Here is a 15,673-nt window from a genome sequence, read left to right on the forward strand (position 1 = left end):
TTTCTGAATTCTGGCAGAATTGTGTGCAGTGAGACTGCACTAGATAACAGTTCCTGAGATGTGGTGAGGAAGATTTTCCATCCTCTGTCAGTGGTTTGCTCATTTGTATATTATATTCAGCCAAAGGATTTCAGGGACCCACAGAGTCTCAGATTTTTCCTCCACCTCTTCACATGTTAAAAGAAAAATCCTTTCTTTTTGTTTCTTTCCCTGCTGTTATTTTGCAGCCCCTTTCTGCCTTTTTTTTTTTTTTTTCTTTTGGGAAAGCAAATTCCAAATCCTTTCTCTTCTTGCCAGTTCAGAGAGACCCAACTGGTTATTGCAAAATAGTAAAGAGTGGAGCTTGATTTGGAGGCTCTGTAAATCCAAGCCTGGAGCCTTGGCCCTGTTTTGGAGTGTGTGGCAGGATGCCCCCTGTTAATAATGACCCTGCCCATGCTGCCAGTGCTGCTCTTGGTGCCCAGGTCGCAGGAGGGAGGGCCAGAGCCTGGAGCTGAAAAATCTAGGAGCAATAGAAAGCATTCCTGAAACTGGGGAAGTGTTTCTGAGTCTGCCTTTATCATTAAGCTATTTTAAAGGGATTGGGTAGTTGAGGGGAGGGGGCAGGGGTGATTTTTTTTTTTTTTTGTGTTTGCAATTTAGTCTGATCTTGGATTTGCCAAAGCCAGATCTGTTTTGGCAGGCAGTGGCCTGGCAGCGATGCATCTCACATGCTGTCTGAGTTTGAAAGAAAAGAGGGGGTGCAGAATGGGAGAAAAGAAAGAAGAAACAAAGTGACACCAAAGTTTTGACTGGAATCTCTGCCATGCTGGACAAGAGCAACTCCTGAGGAGTTGAACTGTTCCACTTAGTGTGGACCAGCTGAATAACAGCCAAAGTTTTTTTCTGCCCTTTTCAGTTATTCATATCACTCCCACCATAACAGCCCTGAGGAGCTGCATTTTTTGTCTGTGTAAACCCAGAAGACAGTGTGTCTATTGACCCTTCTGCTGTTTCTGGAATGTGTCTCAGAAAATTGTTCTCAGCAAAATATCCTCATTCTTTTCTGTATTGGAGACCAAAATGGTAGAAAATATACTTGGTTTTTAAAAATTTCTCCTGCACTTCATCACAAGTTGCATTTCCTATCAAAGGAGGCTTGGGGGAGAAGGTAAATGGAACAATATAAATGAAAGCATTTAATTCTCTAAGAGCCTTCATGTAAAGTGTAGCAGTTGCAAAAGTTTTTTTACACTTCCAGGGTTGACAGTGCCCATCATAAAGTGTCCATATTCCCTTTCTCTGTTCAATTTTTCTGCTCAAAGGCATAAAGTATTAGAACTGATTTAATTCAGACCAATATATAAACCTTTACTAGTGCTGTTTGCAAGGATTATGGATAAATTCCCTTGTCTGTCATTCTTTGGTCTCATTCTGCTGTGCACTGATTGCTGAAGTTGTATCTTATTGATGAACTTATTGGTTTCAAGCAGGTGATAAAAAGGCTCACACTAAACATATCTCTCTAACATGAGTTATTTCAAAGGTTTGCAGGGTTAGCTTTCTTCTAATTTCTTATTTTGAAAGGGAAAGAAATACCCCCATAAATACTTAAGTCAGATTTCAGTGCATCAGTGTCCTACCCTGGCATCTCCTTTCTGGCATCTCTGAACTCCTGGTAGAGTCATTTATCTGAGCTAACTCATTGTTATTTTGGGAGTCTGGTTCTGCAACTCAGTTGTTAAGAACAAAATCTGCAGGAAATGGAGTTAAAATCATCTTGAGAGAACAATGTTTTTGCTCTTCCCACTGCCTTAAGCGATAGATGCCACAGTGTGTGTTAACAGCTCATATGGCCATTGAATTTAGGGTTTTTTCTTCTAAGATGGGTGTGCTGCTGAGGCCTGATTTTTTAAAAAATATTTTTAAAATATTGAAGACAGCCACAGAAATCAGCACTTTTCAAGTTAATACTACTCTGCAGTTAGTTACTGTCCTGCATTCTTACCCATCAAGCAACAAGGCTGTCTAAACAAAAGGAAAAAGATTGGATTTGATTCTATTTAATGGCACTTCTGCGTAGATTCTGAGAGAGAAGCTCACCTGTAATAAACCTTCCCTGCTGCAGGTGAGCTGTTACTGCTTCAGTCTGTCAGAGCTGCTCTCCTTTACCTGGAGTGTTCCCTCAGAGCTGCAGCAACACTCCCCTGCTGTGGCTGCTCAGCTCTGACTGCAGGTGCAAGGGGAGCCCAAAGTTTACCTGTCTGCTCCCTGCAAGGCCGCAGGTGCTGCAGCTCCTGGGCTGTTGTTCATTTTGGGGAGAACTTTCCTGGATGAGACCAGCACTGACATTTGTGACCTTTTGGTTTTGGTGCTGCCACATGAGCTCAGACAAGAGCTGCCTTAACAAACCCAGACTTTGAGGGAGGAAGCAATGCCTGTATGCACTGTGCACGTTTATTTTGGGGCAAAAAATGTTACAAAGGTGTATTTGGGGTGGGAGATGTGTGAAATCTGTGCATCTTTTGCAGTGCCAGACATTTGGAAGCAGAACACTGCTGTTCTCCCCACAAACCCCTCAGGTGTACATACCCCTTTTGCTTTTCTGCTGTGCTGAAAGGTGACCTCATTCTTTTTTCCTTTGAAGAGGAGAGTTTTTGCTGCATTCAGAATCCCTGGCCCTGACATCTCTTACAACTGAGCAATCTGTCAGCCTGGAGAGATGGATTGTGTTTCACATATGGGGCTGGAAACTGAGCTCTTGCTCACTCATCCCTGCCCAGTTAAAGGAGAGAATGTGTTGACTGAAAGCTGCATCCCAGTATTGTTCTGTGTCTGAAGTCATCGTCTGGTTTTCCAGACCCCAATTATTCCAAAGCCTTTCCTCCTGGAAATACTGTTCAGAGCAAATCTTTTAGCATTGACTCTAAGAAGCCCCCAAAAAAACTTCTCTGAAGCTGTTTGCACGCAGAAGTGAGCAGCAAAGAAGCAAAACTTGATTTTCTGTAAAGCCCAGCTATAAATTACTCCTGAAATAGCTCCTGTGACTCTCTGCAGTTCTGGGCTACTGCATCCATTACTCTGAATGTGAAACTTAACATCATTGACTTGTTTTTATCATTCTGTGCTTCAACAGAGTGCAGGAGTCTCACTATAAGGTACAATTCTGGAAATACTGGAAGTGATGATGTTAGAGGAAGTGACATACTGAAATGAAGTAATAAAAATTCTAGATTTTAGAAAAATCTATTTATTTTAAGATCCAAATACCTCATTGGAAAGATATTTAAACAGTTTGAAGCTTGCCAAATGCATTAAATGGCCAAGAGAAACAAAGCATCACTAGGGCTCTCATATAAAAAGTTCTGGTTTTGGAATGCACCCAATTTTATTTACTCATCTGCTGCCCCCTCTTATTTGGGGCCAGCTAAGATAATTTTGGAAACTGAGTGTCTACTCTTGTATACATTTAGCTCAGAGTTACTTTGTCATATCCAGCCAATGAGTTTGGAAATGAACTCTGATGGCTTTAATGTTTGCTGGGTCTGCCTGGAAATGTGTAATAATGGATTTCTTGTTTTTCTGCTTCAACAATAGAGTCAAGGGACAAATTCCTGAGTTGCATTATTTAAAATTATTTTTTAAAAAAGAAAGGGAGAGAAAGCTGTATGAGTGGGAGTGGGGCTGGTGTAAAATCAGCTCAGACAATGGGTTGCTCTTGGGTAGATGAGGAGAATGGGCCTCCCAAATGGATATTGATCTGCAGCAGCTGGGATGTGAGGAAGGGGTTGGGAGATGAGTGTGAACCACTCTTACAGCTGCTGCCTTTCCATGGCTGACTTGGTTTTCCTGGTAAATTTGTATTTGTGGCACAAGGATATATTGTTTTCCACTTGTATTTAATGTAGCTGCGTGTGAGTGTGTGGATGGTAAAGTTTAATAAACTTTATAGCACTTGGGCAGGGAAATGATTGATGTGGCTTCTTGGAATTTGATTGCAGGAGGTGAATTTTCTGGAACTAAGCACTCATCCTTTGGACAGTTAAAACTCCTGGGAACAGGCAAAGTTGAATATATGTCTTTTATTGGATTCACTTATTTGGTTACAGTCACATTCTTCTCCATTTGATGCTACTGTTTCATCTCCTGTGATGCACTTAGTGCCCAGTGTCTCTCATTCTGCTTGAATTATTTCTGGAGAAAGAATGTGAAGGGGATCTGAGAAATTCCTACAATTGACTGCAGAAGCAATATCTGAATTGAGGTGAAATAAATTATTAGGTGAGATGTGCAAATCTGACAAATGTGGAGGAAGGCTACTTCTTTACAAACTGAGATTTGAAACCTCCTGGCAGAATGTGTTGATTACAAAAACGTTCCATGATTTGATATTCCATGGATTTCTTGTCAGGAAACTATTGTCTGCTTGGTACAGTTCAAAGAATAACCCTGTTCTGAACTGGTTTTAATGGGAGCCCACTTAAAATATGCTAAAATTCTTTGTTGTGTCCCCTGAAAAATGGTTTTTAAAGCAGCATTTCTCTGCCTTGTCTGAAGGAATTATTCAAAAATTCAGCAGCAGAGCTCCAGCCAGGGAGGGGGAGCTTCAGTGTGGGGAAGGCATAGGGAATTTTGGAAGAGAAGAGAAGGAAGAGCTGCTGTGTGAAGGCCAAAGGCAGAATGGAAAGGCATCTAAACCAAACAGATGGGAGAGGCAGTAAAGGAGGAATATTGGGCAGTGAGACAGATAACAGAAGGCCTTGGGAACAGAACTGTAAGGGGAGGAATCTGAAAACATGAAAGGGTCACTTGGGGACAGATTATTCTAGGGTAAGAAGTGAGAGTAATTGACCAGTGCTCTGCTATGTTGGATAGCAAAGCAAATCATCTGTGTGGGTAAAAATAGGAAGGGAGGCATCTCAGCTGCTGCTCAGGCTCCTCTTTCCTTGTGTGCTTCATGCCAGGGCTGGCTGAGGAGTGGAGAAAGGGCTCTGCAGGGCGCACAGTGAAGAGGTTTTGTCATGATTATGTTGGCTAAAATGAGACAAAATTCTTGGGTTTTTTCCCACTTCCCTTTCCCCAGAAAACACTGCTCACCAACAGGGAAGCAGCTCATTAGAGGAAAGCATCAGGTGATACCCACCAGGGCACAGGGGGAGCAAGAAATGAGTCCATGAATGTGCTGGGAAGGTGCCTGTCCCGAGGGCAGGTGAGGGACCAACTTCTTTTTGGTGTTTGATGTGCAGTTCAAGCAGAGGTTGCTCATGGAATGCAAAATTGTTCATGAAGTAGCACATTGGAACCCCAGAAAGGAGCAGCAGCATTGCCCACACTGCAGCTTGAATGTTTCACACAAGAGGAGTCAACCAAAAGCTGCTGTTCAGTCTCATAATGTTTCTGGGTAGTAAGATGAGAAGTACCACAATGCAATTGCTTTCCATGTAGCCTAAATTATAAATTTCTTTTGGTATTTCTTCAGGCAAGACAGCAAGCCCAGCTAAGACATCAGATGGCAGAAGACAGCAAAGCTGAATATTCTTCCACGCTACAGAAGTTCAACAGTGAGCAGCATGAGCATTACTACACACACATACCAAACATCTTCCAGGTAAGGAAGGGCACTGGCAGGGCTCTAGAGTAGCCCATAATCCTGTGACAAGAATATATTGCTCATCACCTCAATTCTATGACCCTGACTTTTAATTTTTGGTGATTTTTTTTTTTGGTCATTGTTAGCAAATTTTACATGCAATCTGCCACCCTGAGAGATGGTAGGATAAATTATCCATTTTTCTCAAATTAGATATGAAGGGATCAATAGCACACAAGGAAGGTGACGTTGAAGTGTCGTGACAGATGAGGACAGTCTTTGGAATCCTCACAATCTGTCTCTGTTCAGCTCCTGTGTCTGTGCAGCTGGGGATGAGGGAGAGCATCACTGGCATTGTTGGGGCAGGAGGCAGCTGGGCATTGTTGCATCTGTGAAGTCCAGCAGCCCTCTAAAATCTGTGTTCAAACCAGGCTGCACAGATGGTTAAATGTGAACCACAAGAATTCTGCAGCAGTGAGTCCAAAGGGTTTTAAGGAAGCCACTGATTGTGTCCTAGGGTGCCTAAGGACAGGCTGCAGAGGAAGAATAAAAAATCCATCAGATTCATTCTGAGTGAAGTTCTGAGTTTGTGCTTGAATGAGTGAATTGAGGTTAATGTAGTAGAACAGAACTTCTAAATGACTGTTCCCTTGTAATGGGTCATGAGCATCAGAAGTGGAAAATGCAACCTTTTCAAGGGAGGACATGTCACATGCTTGTCACCAGATGAGCAGGAGCTGATATTTGCATGGCAAACACACTTCTCACCCACTGCTGAAACTTTTGGGCTAAATGGCCACCTCCTCTTTTGCCTCATGGTATTTCAAACCAATGCCTTGAGATAAGCTGTTCCTGGAATCCAGCAAAGGCTGGAGCTGAGGAGGAGCACTCTGATCTCTAGGTGGGCATGGTCAAGTCCTGCAGATGTGCCCTCTTCCCTCTCAGTGCACAGTGAGCTCCAGGGCTTGCTTTAAATGTTGAAATAAGTTGTGTTGTAAAGAATTGATGCTGCTTGTGGATCAGTCAAGGTAAAGGGGATTTTTAAATTGACTGCTCCTGCAGCCCAGTGTGTGAAACAGGCTGCTCCTGTTCATGCCCTTCTGTATCCTGCTATAATTTGTCATAATGGAATTATGCCACATTCAGTTTCCCTCCCTGGTAAAGGAGAGGCCCCTGGAAGAGATGCTGGAGATCCTGGAACTGAATCCACTGAGCAGTGAGGAGCTGTGCTGTGAACAACACAGGATGTTTTTATTGTGCATTAATACATCAATACATGATGTACTGTGAACAAAACATGATGTACAGCACTCCCTAAACACCAGAAATTGCCTTCCATGGAAAAAAAGGGGAGACATCAAGATCTTTGTTTCCTTGGATTCTGCAGTGGAATGAAAATTAGATTGTTCTGAACATGCACAGAAAATGAAAGAATTTGTTGCAGAAATTCTTTTAAAAGCCTTAGGAACCATCCTTACAAAAGTCTAAAGCTGGGGTTTGACAAATCAGCATTTCTTAACATAAAAAGTTAATTGAAAATTTTCCAGTAATAGTAAAAGAGATTACTTTAAGAATGATGTTTTGATGTGTGAGGGAATAGTATCACTTGGTGCCTTCCTGAGAACTGCTGTCCTAGTTTGTTCTTAAAAATATATTTAATCCTTAAGTTTTAAAGTAGTTGATGTAAGCTGGAGAGGAAAACTGGGTGAAACTGTGAAGTTAATCTTGATGTTTGACCTGAATGAAATGTAATATTTCAGAAAATACAAGAGATGGAGGAAAGAAGAATCGTGAGGATAGGGGAATCCATGAAAACCTTTGCAGAAGTCGACCGTCAAGTGATCCCCATCATTGGGAAGTGTCTGGATGAGATAACAAAGGCTGCAGAATCAGTGGATCACAAGAATGTAAGTGTTGCATTGTTGGCTGTCACGTTTAGTATTGGTCTTAAATTCATGGAGACTGAAATCCTGGGCCCAGGCTCAGCACAAGAGCTTTGCAGTCACAGAACTAAACCAAAGAACAGCTTCTTGTCCCAAGCTGCTTTGTCTGAGGCAGGATGTGCTCAGATTATTACCCAAATCTACTTAACATCCAGAAATGCCTGCAATAATTTTTAATTTTTTTGTTTTTTAATAAGGAATATTCTCTCATTTTATTAGGATAATTACTTTTTGAAATATTGCATTTTAAAAGCAGGCATCGGCATGTGTTGTTGGATATAATTTCAGATACTTAATCACCAATTCTTAAAAAGGTGTTTCTATGTCTCATAAACAGAAAGCTGTCTTTTTCAGAAATGCCTAATTCCAGTTAGCTTTATAATAATGAAAGTATTTAAAGTATTGGCTACAGGAATTATCACAAAATCTTTCTGTAAAATATTTCTTTACAGGTTTGAGGTTTGCTGGCAATCTATAAATGAGCAAATCTTGATGTCTGAACGTTATTTTCCTTTACAGGATGCAAAGAAACCTCTCTGATGGAAAAGCTGATAAAAGATTTCAGTTGAGCTTCCTGATGTACAGTGACCACAAGGCCAAATGTGTTTTCTGTTTTGTTTGCAGAGTGATCTGCTCCCTTCCTATATGAAGCCTCTGTTCTTCCAGCCTTTCACATTAGTGCTTCAAATGCTGACAGCATGGTTCTTGCTGCCTGTTTGAATTTCCCATACATGTTTTTCACTGGAATCTTTTCTGAGCTGTTCAGTGCCTGAAGCCATGAACTGGCAGCATAACCCTAAGGCTGAAGTTTTGAAATTAATCCTCTACTCTCTGTTCAGCAATTGATCTCACAGAGAGCAGCATAGGAAACTCAGGGATCTGAAAACCACTCTGAGTGGGAAAAGGGGGAACTGGGGCAGCAATTCCCATATTAGAACAACACACCCTGCTTGAGATCCAGCTTTTGGTGCTGCATGGTGAAATCATGCTGGGGAGATTCATATCTCAGCCTACACGCTGCCCAAGTCTTCTTAGCAAAACACACATTAAAATTAAGCTGGGTGTTGGAATCAGGGTGAATTTTATATTCTCTTGCTCACAAATAAGTCCATGATGGCTCATACACAAGTGTGACATGGGAAATGATGACTTTGAGCATTTATAACTGAGTTTACCAGGATCTCCTGTAAACCCTGTGCTGACAAAAATGTATTTAACCAAAATAGTTATATCTGAGCAGCTGCAGAGGGCTTAGTGTGTCCTATCTGGAAACAGTTATGTTCATAAAGATTTCTTTCTCCTTAAATATCATCAAGGATTTTTTCATCTCTGGAGCAGTCATTTCTAACTATGTTGATTATAATGAAAGTGCTGCACTGGTTATTAAACATGCAGCTGTGTAAGTAGGATTGCTTTATGCCCACACTGCACTGCATAGAATTCCTGTTAATGCCAATAGAAACTGCCTGGACTTAGCAGGGAATACTGCTTTGCTGTTACTGTGTTTCTAAATCAGTTTTAAATATTTTTTTCCATTTCCTCTTTCTAACCACTTGAACACCACAAAGGTTGTGTGGCAAGTGTGAGCTGTGGTGGCTGCCAGGTGAACCTGTGCAGAACCTGATTCAGAGGGCTCTAGCAGCAGATAAAATGAATTTGTTATGGGCTTGGAGTTCCTGTTATGACATTATCTCTGTGATATATGGAGCAGGCTGGTTATTTTTAGCTCCATTGTAGTGGAATGATGTTTTGAATAAATGGAAGGAACACTGTAAAATTCAAAGGGGGAAAAGTGAAAGCTCCATGCATAGGATAAAATACCAATGGAATATTTAATATAACATCTCTTAGAATCAGAGAATGGCTTGGGTGGGAAGGGACCTTAAAGCCCATCCAGTTCCACTCCCTGCCATGTTCAGGGACACTTTCCACTAGCCCAGGCTGCTCCAAGCCCCGTCCAATGTGGCCTGGAACACTTCCAAGGATGGGGCATCCACAGATTCCAGGCTCTTGTAGTCTCTCCATCTTTCCTGTAGGCTCCCCTTAGGTACAGGAAGGCAGCAGCTGAGTCACCCCAAAGATTTCTGTTTTCCAGGCTGAACAACCTCAATTCTCTTAGCTTTTTCCGCTCTTTCCCCCTCTTCTCTAATCCTTCTTCATTTTGCTTTCATGTCTATCATTAAACATATCTTCAAGTTTAGATCTCTGGAAGTTTTAATGTCAAGCCAAGACAGGATAATGGAAAGTGTTGTTCTACCTCCCTAAAACTCGTGCAGGAATTTCATGGTGCCACCTGATAGATTGTGAGGATCTTAAATCCACGTGGATCTTCACAATCCCATGAAGACTTTTGCAAAGCTTTTCCTGTAGCTGTGTTTTGCTCAATGGAGCCTGGCCTCTGGATATGTTTATATCCCAGCAGATTTCTCCTGAACAGCATTTTACCTAGAGCCACTCACAGAACCTGTGAAATGCCTTCAAAGCAACAAGTTCTTTTTATGTAACAGGGCAGTGATGCTCTTCTCTAGAGAATAATGATATTTGTGTGCCAAGGCACAGCATCTCTAGAGATCTTGGAATACAGCTGTTAGAGTATAGCATAATCTCTCTTCCCAAGAAAACAAGTAGATAAGAAGTCTATTAGGATATTTTTTTCCTGAGTCCATTAGATTTAAATGCATTTGGCAAGCTGAGGTCTGAATTTGATCTTATGCATAATTAATTTTGTTTGTAGACTTGAGTAGGAAGAATGCTATGGATTAGTTTGGATTTGATTTGTTTGATTTTGGTTTTTGGGGTTTTTTTTCTTTTCCCTCTGTCCAAAACAAAAGAGCAAAGCCATTGTACACAATCTACAGCCAGTTTGTGGCTGACTTAGATCCCTTCTAACAGTGCCAAAAAGGAATTTGGCTTCAGTGGCTCCTACACTAGAGCACAGGACTGCTGGTGTGACCTTGGACTGCTCAGATGTTGGGTAAAGCTCATGAAACATTTACAGCCATTTACTGTCACTAAATTCACAACCAACTTGTTGACTTGTGGCAGAGTTGATCACACGAGAGCTCTGCTTTATAGGAGTCTTTATTGGAATTTTCCTCTGATTTGCTAACAGCTGTATTCCCAGGAAATCTGTACCTTAAATCTTCGTTATGAATCACTTACTGAAGTGTGATTTGCTTTTCTAGTCTGTGAAGTTCATAAGCTTTTACCCCTTTCCAGCAGAAGGTGGAGAGACTTGCATAGATCCTGGGCTCTGGAAGGGCATTAATTCCCAGGAATGAGCCTGGTCACTCCCAGGGTTGGTCCCACACAGACAAACATTCCTGTTCTGCCTTAAAGTGCCACCAATCTGATGTCTGAGATGTTTACTCTTGTGTTGGTCTATTTTCCCATTCCAGGATTCCCAGATGGTAATAGAAGCCTTTAAATCAGGATTTGAGCCTCCAGGAGACGTCGACTTTGAGGATTTCACACAGCCCATGAAGAGAACAGTGTCTGAATCCAGCCTTTCCAACTCCAGAGGGGATGGGAAGTCAGAGCCCAAGTATGGCAGCAAATCCAAGGGCAAGTTATGGCCATTCATCAAGAAAAATAAGGTACTGATTTGCAGACTTGAGCTTGGTGCTAGTATGTCTTTTGTCAATAACTTGTGTCTTGTCTCGTAATCTTGGCAAGTTTAGTTTTTTAAAGAGAATTTTAGATTCAGAGAGTTAATAACTGATGTCTTAATATGGTGTTTTGTTGTAGTCTTTGGTTACTTAAGTTTCTTTATAACTTTAATTATTTTTTCTTGTATAATTTCGTTAATTATGTTGCAGTTTTAAAATTAATTTAACTTAAGTTGTCACGTCTCTGCCATGGTCCATTTCTGTTCCTAACTCAGAGAAGGAGTTGTAAACCACTTACCTAGTGCCATGTGTGCCAACTAACCTTGTTTCCTGTGGGAAGCTTCAGTGTGGCATTACTGTTTTGACACTCCTCAAACTCTCCTTGGCTTTCCATTTGCGTGGTCTTTCCAGTCTGTGCACTGGGGTCAGCAGGGGGGTGGCTGGGAGCAGGGAATTGCTGGGATTCACTCTGAAGCACAACTAATGGAGCAGAACTAACTGAGCAGTTGACTGTTTAAAAGACCATATTAACTTATGTACCCATTAAACCTTTTTCATCCCACTGTCATACTTTACACCATAATGCATGGCAGCATTTATCTGGGGTTACCAGGACGTGTCAGGGGGACTGGGCTCAATCAGGTTTCAGTAACACTGATGGAAGCCCAGAATAGCTTTGTATTTTTGACCCCACTCTTGCTCTGACCCTTTACCAAAGCACTTAAATTTGAGTTTTAAAGGGGTTCTCAAGTTTCCTGTAGTGCTGGTGTGGGAGAGGACTCACTGTCTGGTGCTTACATCAGTGTAGCCAGAATAAAACCACAACCAGGACTGACTCCTGAGCAAATTCATAGAGTGATCTGTACAAGTGAAGTGTGGTGCACGTTGCTGAGGTATGATTTGGAAGCAGGAAGGAATGTGGTTTGTTGTTTTCCAGATAATAGAAACGCTACTGGGCACTAAGGTACCTTCCTTATCTGATCCATTTAAATTCAGGTATTTGAAAGCTCTATCCATATGCATTATTGCAGCTGTCCACAGAGCAGAACAGGGCAATTTATGGGGATAGTGCTGCATGGAAGGGTCTGCATGAGCTTCCTTCAAAATACTTTTGTGTTACTCTTCTGTTGCATCACTTACTAATACTTTCATTTATCACAACTCTTCATTTAACACGACTCTTGACTACTGCTTTCTCCCCTCCTTTAAACCATGGCCTTTAATATTTAATTATTTAATTGTTTTTTTCTCTGAATTTCAAATATTGGTTTTGATGCTTATTTTCGTTTTGTGTTTTATCTTTTTATTTTGGTTTTTATTCTGTCACTTCTCCATCTCTTATACGTAGCTTATGTCCCTTTTAACATCCCCCCATCAGCCCCCTCCTCCTCCCCCTGCCTCTGCCTCACCCTCTGCTGTTCCCAACGGCCCCCAGTCTCCCAAGCAGCAAAAGGAACCCCTCTCCCATCGCTTCAACGAGTTCATGACCTCCAAACCCAAAATCCACTGCTTCAGGAGCCTAAAGCGCGGGGTAAGTTCTCCTCTGGATACCTCTCTCTCTCTTTTTCTCTCTCTCTCTTTTCTTTCTTGCGCTTTTATTGCACGTTCTGTTATGTAAAAACTTTTGTTTTGTGAACGGTTCCATTGTGTTTTATCACAACATGCAGACAAATCCAAGGGTTCCCAACATATCAAGCCATTTGTAGTCAAAACCCCCACAATGAAACCACAAAAAGTACAGTTCCTGATGGAAACTACAAATCTGGGTGTCTTGGGGAAGAGGAGCTGAACATGAATAATGCTCATGTAAGAAGTCAAAGTCTTTAGTTTTTCTCTCTGCAGGGTGGGTTCAGCTCAATGTCTGTGTTAGAAGAGTAAATTAGGAGGGATTCTAGGAGATAATAGTTGTGATTTCAGTTGGTAAAAGCTCAGTGTGGAATGATGTGACATTGTCACTGGAGCAGTGGGGACTTTGTTCCAGTCACTCATCTCGTGGTTCAGGTGCTGCAGTGTTAGTTTGTGTAGGAACTCTGAGTCTTGAGATAAAAACTGGTGAGAGGAGGAAGGTGAACTGATTCTGGGTGGGAACAAAGCCTTTCCATGGTCCATGTGTGCTTTAAGCCAGGGCTGCCAGGTCAGGGGAGACTGGGACACAATTCCCAGCACCACAATGCACAGTTTAAACTCATATTCTGCACAGTTTAAAATCATATTCTGTGTGCAAAAGCTTTATTGGTGCAGTATGCAGGCTCCAAATGACAGAGGGAGCAGCATTTGGGATTCCCCTGCCAGCAGCTGCAGTGCAGTGTGTCAGTGCTGCTTTAAGCATTGTGTGGTGGAAAGATGCTGGAAGCCTCCAGGGCTCATTTGGGGATTCTCCTGGGTTTAGGTCACACTGGACCCACATTTTGTGACACAACACCACTGTTCCAAGCTCAGTGTCCCTGTCTCCTTTGCTGTTGATAAAGAAGGAAATATGGCCTGAGGTTTTCCAGGTCAGCTGCTGTTCCTGTTGCTGACAGCAGCTGTGGTTATATTCATACACCAGTGTTGAAATGTTTGTGTGGAATTAAATCCTCTCATTGGTGGTCTTCATAAGCAGTAAATAAAATGTCAGGTCCTTGAGATAAAATTTGCCATTTTTCAAACAAAAATAAGACTTTATCTTCCCAGACACTCATACATAGCATGGTTCTACTGAAAATTTGCTGGCACAGCGTGGCTTTGCCTCCTAGGTGAAGCCCTTAGAATTATTTTCTCCTGTAAAAATTACAGGAAGGAGATAAAAGAGTTCAGTATTTTAAATGTTTTTTAGAGCAGACAGTAACAGTGAGGAAGTGACTACTTAAAAAAGCCCAAATTCTGCTCCAGGCACTCATTTAGGTCTGAGGACTGGAGCTGTATAAAAGCAGAGATGATTTCCATGGGGAACTTCAGTGGTTGGTTACAAAGAACTGAGAGCAGTGCTGTAAACAATGCACTGTCTCATCTGGTTACAGACAGAACAGTTAAAAATAAAGATGTTTTAAACAGTTTCAGTTCTTTGCTAGGAAATTGCCATTTAATGGGACACTCAGAACACAAAAAATCCCATTTCTTCCCATCCCTGTTTCACTGGGGAAGTGGGAAGTTTCTAATCTGTCCAAAGGCAGGTTCTGAACGTGTCCCTCCTTACCTCAGTTGCAATTTGTCTCAGAGCATCTTTTCTCAGTGGTTTTTCCAGGTGGAGGCAGACTTTCAGTTCTGCTTGTGCAGCAGCAGAGCTGAGGGTGTGCTGGGTGGTGGCACCACTCCAGGGGTGGCAGCTGGAGCCCTCCTTGTCCTGGGCAGTGCTGGCTCACTCTGGGGTGAAGGTGCTGCTGGAGGTCAGGGGGTGTGTGGCAATCTAATGCTCCATAGTGACATTCAGAGAACAGAATGTTGAAATGAGTATTTCCTACTTAAAAATACTGGTTTGTAGTTCCATGGGCACTTCACCAGTTTGTATTTCAAATGTATGAATCCCTACTGACTGATTGCTTGGCCATATAAGCAATTACAACTAATTGCTTATCACAGTTCCTGAAGGAAGGCCATTATTTTATGTATTAAATAGCTAAGAAATCCAATCACAGAATCAAGAATTCTGCATGCCATATTGTTTTAAATCCTTTGTGTGAAAGGCAAAGTAATGAGAACAATGTCCTATAGTCTTCTCTGGAATCCCTCAAATTTCTGCTGACACATTCATTGAGAATGTGCAAGGAAGGGCTATTGCTAAATCTTCATTTAAACCTTTCACTGTGTTCTTTTGCTATTTTATTTCCTTCCCCTCTCAGCTACCAGGATGTTTGTGTGTAAATACTTTTCCTGCCTGACTCATCCTGAGGGTTTGGAGTCCAGTGTTCAGATCATCATCTCTCATCCCAGAGGGATGAACTCAAGCCCCTTGGATCATTTAGAGATATGGAGGAGGAGGAGAGGCTGAAAACCTCTGGCAACTTGCTCTGTCTCATTTGGACACTTGTCAAATTCACATTTTAGAGCTCCTTGGTGATTTGTATTTTACAAATGGTCAGACTAAGAGATCATCAAAGTGCCATATGACCTTCAAAAATAAAATCATTCTAACCAGGCAAAAAGAAAATCAAAAACCACCCACAAATCCTTTAAATTTGTCAGGTGAAAAAGAAGAACATTTCATTTGTACATCAGGGAAGGAGCTTTTTGGAAGGTCATGCAGGGACCAGCAGGGCAGCACAGTGTAACAGGAGTTGGGACTCTGGATCATTTCATTTGCTCTGAATTGTCTCTGCACTGCTGGGTTTGTTCCTTGGCAGAATTCCACTCCAGACACCTTCAGTGAAGGTGCCCACAAGGCTCTTTAAGTCTTATTTTAGAGCATTCAGCCAAATTGCCAAGCAGGTGCTCCCTGGATTTCTTGATAACCTGAATTCTCAAATTGTACAAAGCCAGGGAAAAAAGTTTACTTCAGAAAAAATGGGATCACGCTCCTTTTTTGCACTGTCTTAAGGAATAAGGAAAATAAAGTAACTCTTTGACATGAGCAAGTC

The 15,673-nt window shown here is 41.8% G+C and overlaps 1 protein-coding gene across 1 annotated transcript in view; it reads left to right on the plus strand.

Moving 5' to 3' along the window:
- Positions 1 to 15,673, plus strand: part of FNBP1 (formin binding protein 1) — a 65,535-nt gene that overhangs the window by 33,511 nt on the left and 16,351 nt on the right. Inside the window, exons 7-10 of the mRNA XM_031057302.1 lie at positions 5,459 to 5,587; positions 7,330 to 7,476; positions 10,911 to 11,108; positions 12,499 to 12,651. Coding sequence (XP_030913162.1) covers positions 5,459 to 5,587; positions 7,330 to 7,476; positions 10,911 to 11,108; positions 12,499 to 12,651 — 627 coding nt within the window. The remainder of the gene's footprint in view (positions 1 to 5,458; positions 5,588 to 7,329; positions 7,477 to 10,910; positions 11,109 to 12,498; positions 12,652 to 15,673) is intronic.

Source organism: Geospiza fortis, unplaced genomic scaffold (assembly GCF_000277835.1).
Source record: "Geospiza fortis unplaced genomic scaffold, GeoFor_1.0 scaffold27, whole genome shotgun sequence".
NCBI classification, from domain to species: Eukaryota; Metazoa; Chordata; class Aves; order Passeriformes; family Thraupidae; genus Geospiza; species Geospiza fortis.